A 13,563-nucleotide genomic window follows, 5' to 3' on the forward strand; every position below is an offset into this window, starting at 1 on the left:
ACAAATTGTTACATTTATTTAATACATATGAAATGTAATTTATATGTTAAATACATATAAAATCATATTTATAATTAAGTGTTACAGTATTTAAATCTAATTTGGAACTGTATGAAAACAGTCGTTGCAAATATATTACTCTAAAGGTGAACGATGAATAAAAAGTCTGTATACTTATAGAATATTATGCAGATTTGAAACAGAAGTTGAGACTGGTGATATACTTGTTCTTCTAATTGTGAATGCCGTTTTTATTCATTCACTCCCACTTCTGTAATGTCTCTTTCACACAGCTTCTACTGTTATTGGCATTGCGTATTTTGATTTAATTTTTAATTTACACTGTTAGGTTGCCAAACCCAGAAATGATTTTAAGTCCCAGTGTGATATGAGAACAGTTGTGCATGAATGGAGCAGGGAGAGCAAGAAGATATAAAAATCCAAGATTCAACGCATCAGATTTAGGTGTCTAGGAATTAGTTGGCTAGACCCCTAGACTCCTTTTATTTGTCGTGAAAGTATAGCAACAGTTTTTCATCTTGCAGTATGTTAGATGAATGGGTCTCTCTAGGTGTCCATTCCCCTTTATTGGTTTAAAAGGGGTGTAGGTTTACTGTTCAAACTTGGAGTACTGATTGTTTTGGGATAAAATGAGTTTAAGCTGATTTGTCTTACTCTTTTCTTACTACATTTCTGGCATTTTGTCCCTGCTGAAGGTAAAATGTCCTAAATTATGTTCCTTAAACAAAGTTTTTTGCACCTTTTTTTTTACTCTCTCTGAATACAGCACAGTAGATTCATAGGTCCTAAGTAAGTAAAAGTTTTGTCTATACTATGATTATTTTAAATACAGTGCTGGTAGATCTTAAAAACATTGAAGCGTAGAGAGAATGTTCATGTATTTAGCACTTCCTTTAGCTGTTTTGCTTATTTTGTTTCACAATTCAGGGAATGTAAAACTGAAAGATGAATCACAAGAAGACAGCTTTGCATTTGGAATGCATCAGTCTGAGTGAATTTTGTTAAATATGGAATAGTAATCAAATAACGTACATGACTTGAAATATGCTGTTTTCTGCATATTAAAAGAATGCCTTGCAGTAAATTTACCGAAAAGCAGATTTTGTGAAATGTTGTGGGAACATTAACATCCTCATGCCAACAAAAACATATTCTAGTAGCATTATGCCTAGTCATTAAGGATTTTTCAGTTAAAAATAACAACAATAATAGCTATTAAATCATTTGAAATCTTTCTCTTATCTTCCCCAAAACATCAAGAAAATCTAATCAATCATTTTTGCTTTTCCCTACTGTCAAAGAACGAAACAGTATTTATTGCAATTCCTTTTCATTTAGGCCTCGGAAAGCCATTTTCATTGCATTAAATAATGTTTGAAACTGGCTCAGAAGAAACTAAGAAATAGTACAACCTATAATGTATGTAAAATCAGGAAACAGTCTTTGTAGTATGAGAGATGTCTTTTGACTGTTAATGGGATAATAAGCTTTCCAATCTGTAATTGTATCCATATTATTTAACTGGGGGGAAAAAAAGGGTGTGTGTGTGCGGGAAACAGGAAATATTGGTACATAAAATGCAACTTCAAAAATAATACTTCTCTGAATTATTGTATTGCATACTGTCTTTTAGGTGAGACCTTCTGAGGCTCTTACTAGTCACCATTATCCCTGTATCTGCATTAAAGAATTGTGGGTTCTACTTATTCAGCTTCTGGACTTCAGAAATACAGGGTCTCACACAGAGGTAATCGAAGAATACTGTTACATATGCATTCACGTTACATATGCAGTGTAGTTGCCAAATGTTCCCAAACTGCCCTGAGTGCACTAGTTCACATATCTGACAATAGAACTGAACTTCATTTTTGCTTTAGAAGGACTGCGTGCTCATGGTGATGCTTTAGGCCACGTTCTCTAATGTGTGCATCAAGTCCTGACTCTAGGTTTGCAGTATACTATTTGATTATGGCCTAAGGTACTGTTAAACTTGGTAGCTACTTGTACTAAGGAACGTGAAGGAGCAGACTGAAAGCTGTATTGTAGGACATGTTGGAAAAGAAAACATCTTTACACATTTTTATTAATCTTTCGCAATTTATGTATTATATCACGCAAAGATTTATCTCCAGGTATTAAAAATGTAGGTACAGCAGACTAATGATTGATCTAGCCCATGTTTCTGTCTTTAATACCTGTACCTGAACTACCTATAAAAGAGAACAACTTGGATTTTGATGCTTGTAATTGTAGCATCACCCAGCTCAGGTGGTTGAAATGGAAGTGCAAAGAAGTTCCAGAGAGTTCTGCATAATTAGGGAAGATGGGTACAGTCTGTAGGAAGACATAAAATGCTATAAATAGGAGTCTGAGCCAAAGAGATTAATTAGTTTATCAGTATTGTAATGGACTGACTTTGAACAAAACAGGGGATTTGAACCTCAGTTTGCTATCTTCCAGATGGATTTTCTACTATTTACTGCTCTCTCTTTCTTTGTTAGGTTAGTTTGGGACTAAGAGTTTTTCAAAAATCTGTTATTTCAAGTATTCATTAATGAACTCTAGTATGAACTCTCATATGAGTACAAACCTGGTGATCCTCTCTTCATTGTCATTCCATACGCTCTTAATTTTGCCTGTGAAGTGTCTTCCTTGTGACCAAAGGTTTTACTTTCACATTGCTCTCTACTGGTATTCAAGGGAAAGCATCCTAAAATAGCTCTAGGCTTTCTCTCGTAATGCTGAACGCTAGTCTCTGTTATTTCCTTTAAATGACTGTCGCGTTGCTTGTTTTCTGTAAATAAATAAATAAATAAATAAAATAAAAAATGACAGTATTGTGGAGAACATTATGAAGGTAGGCTTTAGCATTCAACACAGTTCCATTTTTATGGAACAGTTTATTTTTGGATTTTCTACAGTGTTTCTGGAGCTTGGTGAACAAAAATCTAAAGAATATCTTTGAAAGACCAAGTGGTTCTGAAAGGAAATCTGTTTTTGAAACAGTTCAGTGTAAAGATCCATTGAGCTTTAGCTGGTGGATTATTACTCATCTGGCATCACTCTACCAGTTTGACCGTAATGGAGATCTAGATGAAAAGGTGAGTATGCTTTTTTTCTAAACAACTCAAAGTTACAGTATTTTATTTAGGTCTCAAACTTTGCTTGGTTATTTTTGTTGACAGAAAACAGTTGATGTTGTTTTAAAGGATCGTTTACATTTGTTTAAATGAAATCCTTCAACGTTGGTAATATTAAAAAGCACTTTGTACAAGTCACAAAGCATTCCAGTAGCCCTTGACATATATCATACACCAGATATTCAGTAGGTTACTGTATTAAGGAAACGTGAAAAATCTGTGCTAGTTGCTAGCACATATATTTAATGATGTAGTGTGTGTTTTAAGACTGTCTGCCTGTAGCATAAATGCTTCACTGAGTTTGCTGTTCTAGGAACTGAGCACATTAGATTGTACTGTGTGAAGTATAAACCTCAAACATTAACTGTGTAGTTGGTAATGCCACTTTGACGGCGGGGAGTGGTAGCTCTGTTCTGGATAAATTCTAGTCTGGCTAATTGTATTCTCTTTACATCACAACATTGGCATGTTGACATGCATATATGCACATAGCTTAATTTTCTGTGATGTCTGATACTGGCAGACACTGTTTAAAAACTGTTAAGTTCAAGCTCCTGGCAGTAAATTGCAAGCCATTTACCTTTAGGGCATGGTCTTAGCTTTTCCTTCCAGCTGAACTAGGCTAGACTGTGATTATTGACTTCTTTTCTGAGAATTTTGTTGTAAGGGACTTGATGTTGCCATGTATTCTGGGAAGGGCCTGGGTAAGACCTGTGCATGCCATTCTTGCATGTCTGTAAGTTGTATGTGAGGTTACACTTTGGTACTGGTGCATCAAATTCTTGCATGGACCTCAGTAGTTTTCTGCAGTTTTGGAGCATGTAAACCTCAACTCTTTTTTCAGTCTCTCTGTGTGGGATTCATCCTGTCTAGTTTTAACTTTGTAATCATTAATTTAGAAGGAAAAGGGCACTTACTGAGGCAATTCATCTGTTTTGAGTGGTATGAAAACTGCCAATTTTCCTTAATAGACTATAGAGGGAGCTGACTAGAAGCTAGAGATAGCTGAAGACCCAGAAATGTAGCTGGTTTGTTGTTTTGTGTGTTTATTTTGCATTTCAGCTGGATTTCCCCAGTTTCCTAAGCATCAGCTCTAAGTTTATTATGGAGTGTCTTTTATTATTTCTAATTGAATTATGTCTATTAAAAATTTATAGGTTCATACCCTTTTTCTACCTAAATATTTATCAAGATTTCAAAAACGTTTCCCATTTTAACATAGGATGGAGGATTAAAACCTTGAAACATGTTTATGAACTGCAGACCTATGCAAAGGGAAGAGTAAGATCACATCGGTTGATCAATTTATTTTATTATAACTTATCTTTTCCTCCCCTGTGCAATCTTTAGGTTTTTAAAAGCATTAGTATATAAACAGTGTATGAAGAATATTGACGTGTTGTACTTCTGTGAATGCTTTCAATCCTAGGTCAAATTAAACTTTCCAATTAAATATTACTTTAATTGATTCTTATCTTACAAACTTCCTGAAATATCAAAAGCAAAAAAAGTGATAGGGAAGGTGGAGTAGCTCAGTGGTTGAATATTTAGTTAGAAAACTCATAACCATCTCTGTTGGCTAGAAGTTCTGGTGAACATACAGTTTCTGCTACTTGTGGGTTGACAGATCCTTTAGGATCCTACGGTACTGGGCTGGGAGGAACCACAGTCCATAGTATGCTTCAGAGGGACATTGGGAGGATAGAATTACTACACTCCTTGCTTATTAAAGGAACTTAGATGGAGAGAAAAGGTTATTCCCAGGTTGAATACAGAAACTAGTGTGGAGGAGACATTTATCTTGGGTTTCTTATATTTTATGCTCTAATCAAAATGCAGTGATACTGTTTACTTTGATCATTGTTTTTTTTTTCCCCGTCTCTCATAGTGATACATACTATGTATTTAGCCTCATGAGAGATTATTTTTTGCCTGAGGCACTATATTATTTAAATAAGCCAAGCAGACATTGAATGGGGAAAAAAGATTCCTGTTGTTCTTATTTTAAAGTAAGAATCTGAGATGCACTGACAGGAAGTGATTTGCCCAAGATTAAACAATATTTTTTCCTTAGAGCCCATCTGGGAGAAGAGAATTTCCAAGTCCCAATTTGTAAATCACGAGACCATCCTGTGCACACTTCTTTTGATGTTTCCCATACTCTTTATGTTCAAACTGTTAGCTGTGCCTCACATTTTTTTTAAATCTTGTTGTTTGTCCAGGGTTCCCTGTTCTGCTGCTACTGGGGCTTATAAAAAAAAAAAAGCAAACCTGTCAGCAACAAGAATGTAATCTGTCGTAAATAGTTGATGGTAATAATTTCTTTTTCTTCCCATGAAATACATCCTCAAACACCCTTTGAAGATAGTAGGATAAAATTTGATATAAATTTGTTGAAGTCAGTGGAATTACATCAGGACTCGGTGTAGTCCTGTTTTGTTGGTTAAACATCTGACGTGATAGCTTCATGACACATGCTTTCTTTTAATTAACTGTGATCAGAGGTGGGAGGGTGATGTGTCATAATGATGGTTATTCATGTGCTCCCTAGCAAAAATTGCCTCTAAGCCTATGTCATCTGTGGAAGACTTTCAATTTTTTAATGTGGTCTGCATGGCCTTGAGGTTATTATGAAAGCTTTTAAAATTCTAAATAGGTTTCAGACTTGCTTCTTTTTTATTTTTCCCCTTTAGCTCATATAATGTAATTTCAAATATGCAATGATTCATATATATTGAATATATATTTCATACACATGAAACCACTTTTAAAACTAGAATATTTCTGGCACACAGCTAGAAAATTTTTCCCTCTGTGTTCTGAGGGATGCACGGTGTATGTCTCTATCCCTAACCCCACATTCAGGTTCCACTTCACTATTCTGAGAAGCAGGATTTAAAAAGCAGATGGGACCCAACAAGAAAAATTGCCACTTCTGAACATTGCAGGGGTCAATTTCAATATACTGTGGGCTAGGGAAATATAGGCAGAATTACTTGAGGCTAAGAATTCTTGCCTTTGAATAATTTGAAATGACTGCATAGCAAGATATGCAAACATGGACTTCCAGCTGGGAAGCCTAGGATGGATCTTACAGGTAGTCAGGTGTTAGTTTCTTCTGCAGAAGTTTCTCCCCGAGAACCCAGAGGGTCTCAGCTTAAGTTTTTTGTTTCAGGAGCAGTTTTACTTACTGTGAGGTCTCCAGGTTCTGTTGATTTTAGGATTCTTTGAGGGTGGAGGGGGGGATATGGTAAGCCAGCAGGTTTGGACTAAGAGATGCAGATTCTACACACTCTCTGACAAGAACGGCTTTGAAACAGTTGCTATGCCATATTGCCAGGGTAGCAGGGAATACTGTTAGGATGTAAATGCAGTGAGATTTGAATGAAACGTCTGTTAAAAGGCAGAGACAATTGAGGCTGCAAGAAGGGTGCAGCAGGTTGTTGGTGCTGTTCTTTCCTGAGTCTGGGCTGAACTTGGGTGCGTTCTGGTAATCAGTTCCAGCCGGTGTCAGGATTTTGCCCTAAATTACTCAAGGATCCTGTAAGGTGATCTGCATACCGCAGCTGGGCTGGAACTGTGGCTATAAACACCTTTCATAAAACTTGTGTGCCCTTGGGCTGTGGGAGTGCTACAAGCATGTTCTGAGCAGACTGCTCCAGTCATCCAGAGGTCTCGTAGCTATTTAGTGTGATTCTTTAATATCTGTTTATCTCTGATAAATCTGGCCTTTGAGCAGTCAATTAACTTTACTTGGAGTTTGCAGTAGGACTGTGTAGGTAATCACACAATATCAGTCTTGAAATTATAGCAGTCAAAACACAAAGCAGTGATGCAGTGTTTTTTCCTTCTGACAGGATTTCAGCTGTGGTTTCATGATACAAAGGCTGTGGCATCAATAACAGCTTAAGAAGTCCTGTTTACACCACCCGAGGCATGATATACCCTCTGCTGTTCTGGCACAATTATTTGTGGCCCTGTTGTATGACCTAGGTCAGATCCTCCTCCTGTTTCCGTTCTGTACTTAGCTCTTAAAGCTCTAGGTTTGTTCACTGATCTGGTTCACACCGGGTCCCACAAACAGAAGTACCAGAACAGCTGAGCAGTGGCATGTTAAATCTGTGAGGGCAAGATGAGGAGAAAGCAGTAGGAACTCCTTAATTGATACTGCTGAAGTTTCTGATTTCTGAAATCACAGCTTCAGTTTAACTTTCTGCAGATCTCTTTTTTGATTCACTTTTGTCCCATAAACAGTCTATAGACTGTGACTTGTTAACATCAGCAGTCTTCCAGAATATTTATTGTTTTTGTAGTGCAAAAATGTAAACCCACTAAGTAGTCAAATTACATTGCACATATATTGCTGTATCTTTTTAAAGTGTTGATCTTTAAAATTCTTTCAGTAATCTCTGAAATCCTGTGTGGAATTGTCACCAAGTCATGGCGTTAACTAGTGTAGTTAATGGAGGAGGACAGGGGACAGTAGTGTTGCTGCTGGGAAGTAGTTATATTTACATTAACAAAGGATTAACAGTTGTAGTAGTGGAGGGAATGAGTAAGGCAGGACAATGAAAAAAGTACTACTTCAAGCATCTATCATCTATCTAACCTATATACAAAACTGAACCTAAGAGGTGATTTTTGATACTCCTGGGTGATCTAGATGTAGCTAAGAATGGTAAGTATGTTGACTGGCTTGCATTTTATTTATTTTCCTGGGAAATAGCCTTAATTGGAAAAACTTCTTTTTTCAATATATATTGCCATGCAACTTTTTTACTTTACTAGTATGGTCTAGTTAATTCAAATGAGCAATTATCTGCCTTACCAAGCTGAAAAGTATGAATTGTGGGCCATATTTGACCTACCCTGATTTTTTTTCTATCTAGGTCATTGCTACCTGACCAATTCCTTACTAAATTAGCCAAAACAATCCTTTGTGATTGTCACAGGAAAAATGAGTTAAAAGTAATTTTTCACTGAAAAGAGAAAAAAAAGAGAAGTAAGATTGTATGTTTTCCTTCTTTTTATTCCTTATCTCTTCCTTTCTAGAGAATGTTAAAGACAAATTTTAAGACATTACTTATACAAATCAAAAATGTCTGAATGTTTTTGCTTCTTTACTAAAAATGAAGGTTGGAATTCTAAATGAGTCCCTTAAACCAGTTAAAACAGCATACCCTTTGGTATATGAATTTTGGGGGTTTTTGTTGTTGTTGTTTAGGTCTAATTTTTAGGACAGACATTCATAAAGCAAAGAATTTGTTTTCAGTGGTGACTAAAATATGCTGTCATGAAATGGAATATTTCTGTAAATTTCTCGTCCTCTTATTTTCGCATTATTACATAATGATTCCTGTGAGGTATACAAATACTATTTCATGCTGCTAGTCATTATTTTTCAGAAACGGAAGGAATCCAATTGGAAGTTTGTGGAAGAACTCCTTAAAAAATCCACTGATGTTCAGGTGAGTGTGTAAAGGAAGAAATAATGAACATGGGAAGTGTCAGGGATGCTTTCTGGAAAAGACAGTGCATGAAACAAAGACCAACTAACAAGTGTATTTTTGGAATTCTAGTGTTTTTATCAGAGGCAAATGAACATCCTTGACGTATCTGAACTCTGGCAGTATACGGTTCCCTCCTTGTTAGCAGTTACACTTGCTTTAAAGTGGTTATGCTTGATGCTAAATTGTCAGATAAAGGAAAAAGATAATTATCCTGGAAGGGTAGGTATATGGCTACTCAGACAAGATGTATTCAGAATAAGAACTGGATGCTTAGAAAATGTAAACCAGATACTGAATGTAAGGATATCAAGTTGAAGAGACATGATGAGGGAGATAGTCAGTTGCATTGAAAATTCAGCTATATCCTCATCACAGCAGGAAGGTGACTTGCCTTGCTGAGCAATTTGTCTTACAGGCTTGAATCAAACTCTTACTGATAAGGTTCTAGTTTCTGAGCACTCATTTCATACCTTATCATTTTTCTTTCTGCAGAACTGTTAATGCAATGCTTCATGGCCCAGAGGTCAGAATTGACCTCCTTTTAAAATGCTTTTAAATATGCTGTTCATCATGTTTTTAAATATATTACGTTGCAGCTCTGTAAATTTGTTGTGAAGTTGCATGGTACAAATTGCAAATGTGGTAACAGCAACACCTATAAAAATAACTTCTTTAATTTGTGTATGCTTAAAATGAGAATAAACATGTTTATTTTTGTATTTGGTCTCAGATGGAAAAAATCCTGCAAAGTTCCATTGTTGAAAGCAGAAGAGGATCAGTTCTTTTTTATTGCTATTACTGCCTTGCTCATGCAGTAGTGACAGATGTAGTAGAAGCAGAGTAAGGATCAATGCTTCTTACAGTTTGTACAGAAATATATTTTGTAGTTGTTAGGATAGTTGATACAAGAGGCTGGCTATTAAAAGTTGAAAAATCACATTGCATGTAAACTCTAACATTTGTGTATATAGTTTTGGCTTAATAAAAGTTAACTTTTTTTTTTGGAACGATTTCACTGTATATAATTGAATATGCATACTGTGCATGTACACTAAAACTATAGTGATGACATCACTTACTGGATGCTTACCATTCTTGGAGAGAAACTAGAGAAATTTAGATGAGATATGAGGCAACGATATCTGAAGTAGTTTATTAGCCATTCTCCTGCATAGGAAAATGTTCTGTATGTCAGCAACCTGACGACAGTAAGAGGACACTTCTTACATATTTAATGTTCCTCTTTTCTTGTGAAATCTTACTATTTTAAAACAGATATTATCCTAAAGTTGAATATACACAAAATACAAAGCATTTTTGATGCTTTTGTTAAATAGGTATTGATTTGTAGACAGTTATTAAGGTAACTAGACAGTTGAGTTCAGAAGATTTGAAAAATGACACAGAAATACAAGACAAATGTCTGTTTTAAGTTCCAAAGGCAACTATGGCTGGATTTAAAACAAACCCCTGTTTGCCAAAGTTATTTGTAACTATTACCAACAGTCCAAGGAGTCACCTACCTTATTTCCTGTCTTGAAATTTTTCCTTTTTCCGTTATGGAGTTAATTGATTGTAGGAAATGCTCCTTGGAGAGCATTTGCACCTATACATGCATATGTGAGTGCATGGTACATACTTTTATTAAAAAATGCATTCCCCTTCCTCTTCTTGCACTCCAGCTTTCCTGACAGTGTCTAGGAGGGAGCTTTTCCTTTACCTGTAGACATGTCCTTCTCCTCTGTCAGTCTCTCAGCTTCATGTGTCTGCTTTTACCTTTTGAGTTATCCACTTGTACCTTTGAAGTATCTGCTAAGTGAGTATTTCTGAGACCAGGAAAATGGGAATGGGAAGCACAATGAAGTATCAAGAAGTCAGTAATGAAATGGAACATGGACAAGCAGGGAAAAAAAAGGGAGAAGACTCCTCTTTGAAATGAACAATGGGACGGTACTGAAGATATTGCCCACTCAGGCTTGGCTTTAGCTTGTTAGTGAATTCTACCTAAGCCATCCTTTTAAGCATGCACTCTATAGAAGAGTGCATAGGGATGCACAGTAATAGCTCTGCAAAAAATGTTGGAAGAAAAGGTTGTAGTGAATCTCTCATTTACAAGAGAGGGCAGGAATTAGTGATTAGAACCTTAGTTTTTTTAAGTATATGGGAGGTTAAAATCTGGTTACGTTTAATATCGTTGGATTCAAATGATGTCCATCAACTTCATAATCCACTTGTGCTTCTTGCTCCTTAACTTCAAAAGCTTATAGACAATAAAGGTGGGAACATAAAGTGAATGGGAATATACAACAGATGAGGAAAATTGAAATGAAATTAAGTGTGTATGTTTTTGTGTGTTTGAAAAAGATACATATCATAAATTTGCAATGTAAACTGATAATCTTTCTCCTACCAGTAACTGATAATTTCTTTTCACATGACCTTCAATTTCTGTGTTGTGAAAAGGTGATTTAATAGCCACTGTTGCAGGTATGAATTTTGAGGGTAAGGGAGCATCATGAAAGTAGAGAAAAGAACCATCACCTTTGCTGATGAATCAGCAAACATTAGAGTTAGCTTTTACATCATTAGGACAGCTCAATATTGGGATGCAAAAATGACTAACCAGTGTTAAAACTGCAACTTCTTGGTAGTTGAAGTAAAATGGTTGAACTTAGTGATTAAAGCTAAGGTTTTCAGGAAAATATCGATGGTGAAGGTGATGGTGCAAACCAGGAGACTCTAGTCACATTAACTGAGAACAGCTCTAATGAATTGAACCAGCGAATCTTCAAGATAATCACAGAACATGCCTCTGTCATGAGGTAAAATACTGTGTCAGTAACGGGATGATGCTCTGGATTCATGGCCTCTGCTGTCCCTGAATGCATGGCTTCTGCCTCTGTGGTGGTCACATCTTCACAGGCAGCAAGTCTTGCCCATGGATTCTCACCCCCCTTTTTGTCATGTGGGTGATCCCCAGTATGGAGAGGACAGCCCTCAGGCAGACAGCAGAGAACCTCAGCTACTTTCATGCAGCATGTGCCTGGTTTTCGGGGTGATAAGGACTTCCTGAGGAAAGTACCCTATGTCCAGGTAAAGGTAGCAGAGGGGTGCTGCAGTATCCAGGTTTGAACTCCTTGCTTCTAAGGATATAGCTGAGCAAGGGAAAGATGTAAAGGTGCTGTTCAGGTTAGGGGGGACCAGTATATAGGTGGGAAGTAAAGATACTCTGTTTGTAGGCTGTAAATAAAGGCAAGAGCAGTAGTGGATACCTGGGCAAGTGTAGAGTGCTGCTTGCCTAGAGGAGTTGTGGATGTTTAAGGCCAGGTTGGATGGGGCTTTGAGCAACCCGGTCTAGTGGAAGGTATCCCTGCCCATGGCAGGAATTAGATGATCTTTAAGGTATGTTCCAACCCAAACCATTCTATGATTCCTTAGATATATCCTTTCAGTTTCAAACAGTTGACAGATTGGTGAGTTTCTCAGCCAGAAATCACCCCTTTTTTTTTTTTAATCTTGATAGATAGAGTTGAAGACAATTGCTTGTATGAAAGGTTTCCCATCTGTATCACAAAACCAGCAGTTATAATCAAAGACCCCCATCTTCAACACTTGAGACAATTATTGGAAACTGGTTACATGATGTATTGCCTAGCTCTTTTGTAAATTGGATTTCTGTTTTGGGACTAACAATAAAGGTAGAGCTGGTCTACAATTCTGTTTGCACAAAATGAAAATGACTGTACTACGAATTTAAAGAATATTAACATCTGTATTTTTGTATACTAGGCAACATCAAACTGATTAAATTTATGGGTTGCTAGTATAAGATGAATTTGCTCAGGAACTGTTATTGTGAGAATCAAAAGGGTTTTTTGTTTGTTTGTAAGGGCTGATAGCAGTCTGTCTTACTTGCCTTCTCTCATTTGGGGAAGTAAATGCTTCATGATTGTTTGATTTCTGCCTCAATTTTATTATACCTTCACTACTTTGGTGTTTAATTCCAATCTAAACGAAATACAGAACTACTTGTAGTTCTAGGAAACCAATTTTATTTCTTCAGTAGGAGGTCATAATAGAAAAATGTTGTGTTTAGATAATACTATCATTTTGATAGTATCTGGTGTTCCTCCCTTCTGCGATAAATTAAAAGCTGACTACCTCAAGAGTTCTCATAGTATTTCCAGCAGTGCAGGAGACCATTTTAAGCAAAAGAGAAATGAAAGAATCCATTAATCCCAGGGGTATTTGAAGTCTGGAGAACTCTTTCATATTAAATTCAAGATAAAGCCTTCAGTACTATCTTGGTTTTGGAAGCCGTTCTAAAACTATTGTTGGATGGATAAATAAGGGTTGAAATTGAAGCTGCTCACAATACCATGCTTCCTGTTGAATTAGTTTAATTGAAATAGTCATTGTTTGTTAAATTAGATCATAAATATAATCCTGTGCACAAATTACAGTTTTAGGACTAAGCATTCTCTTTCCAAAATGGGTGTGTGTGGTTTTTGTTTGTTCTGTTGTCTTTTGTAATGGGGTAGATCTCTCTAGAGGAATAGATACATTCAGTTAGTTTTATATCCAGACTCCTAATCTTATTCATAAAAAATAGCACAGTTGAAAATGACTGCAGTTCTGTCCCTTGGTTTTGGGTGAGATTATTTTTATTTTGGGGACACTACTGATTTTAGATGTAGTGTTATGTCATTTAAGAACAATTCTTGATGATCACCTTTCATTTGTTGACATTTTTATTGTATTTGAACTGCCATCCACTACGTCTTACTCTCTTGAAGTGTTCTCTCTATGGATACTTCAGTGTTTTCCATACGTTATATATAATGTAATGTAATATGTAATTTTCTATGACAACTGAAAATGCCTTTTCAATT

At 36.2% G+C, this 13,563-nt stretch overlaps 1 protein-coding gene across 2 annotated transcripts in view; it reads left to right on the forward strand.

Moving 5' to 3' along the window:
• MMS22L (MMS22 like, DNA repair protein) overlaps nucleotides 1-13,563 on the forward strand; it is a 97,033-nt gene that overhangs the window by 19,165 nt on the left and 64,305 nt on the right. For both annotated transcript variants that reach the window (XM_027454817.3, XM_027454818.3), the window contains exons 9-11: nucleotides 1,655-1,768; nucleotides 2,943-3,122; nucleotides 8,567-8,629. In XM_027454817.3, the coding sequence (XP_027310618.2) occupies nucleotides 1,655-1,768; nucleotides 2,943-3,122; nucleotides 8,567-8,629 (357 nt within the window). The remainder of the gene's footprint in view (nucleotides 1-1,654; nucleotides 1,769-2,942; nucleotides 3,123-8,566; nucleotides 8,630-13,563) is intronic.

This window comes from Anas platyrhynchos, chromosome 3 (genome assembly GCF_047663525.1).
Source record: "Anas platyrhynchos isolate ZD024472 breed Pekin duck chromosome 3, IASCAAS_PekinDuck_T2T, whole genome shotgun sequence".
Classification (NCBI taxonomy): Eukaryota; Metazoa; Chordata; class Aves; order Anseriformes; family Anatidae; genus Anas; species Anas platyrhynchos.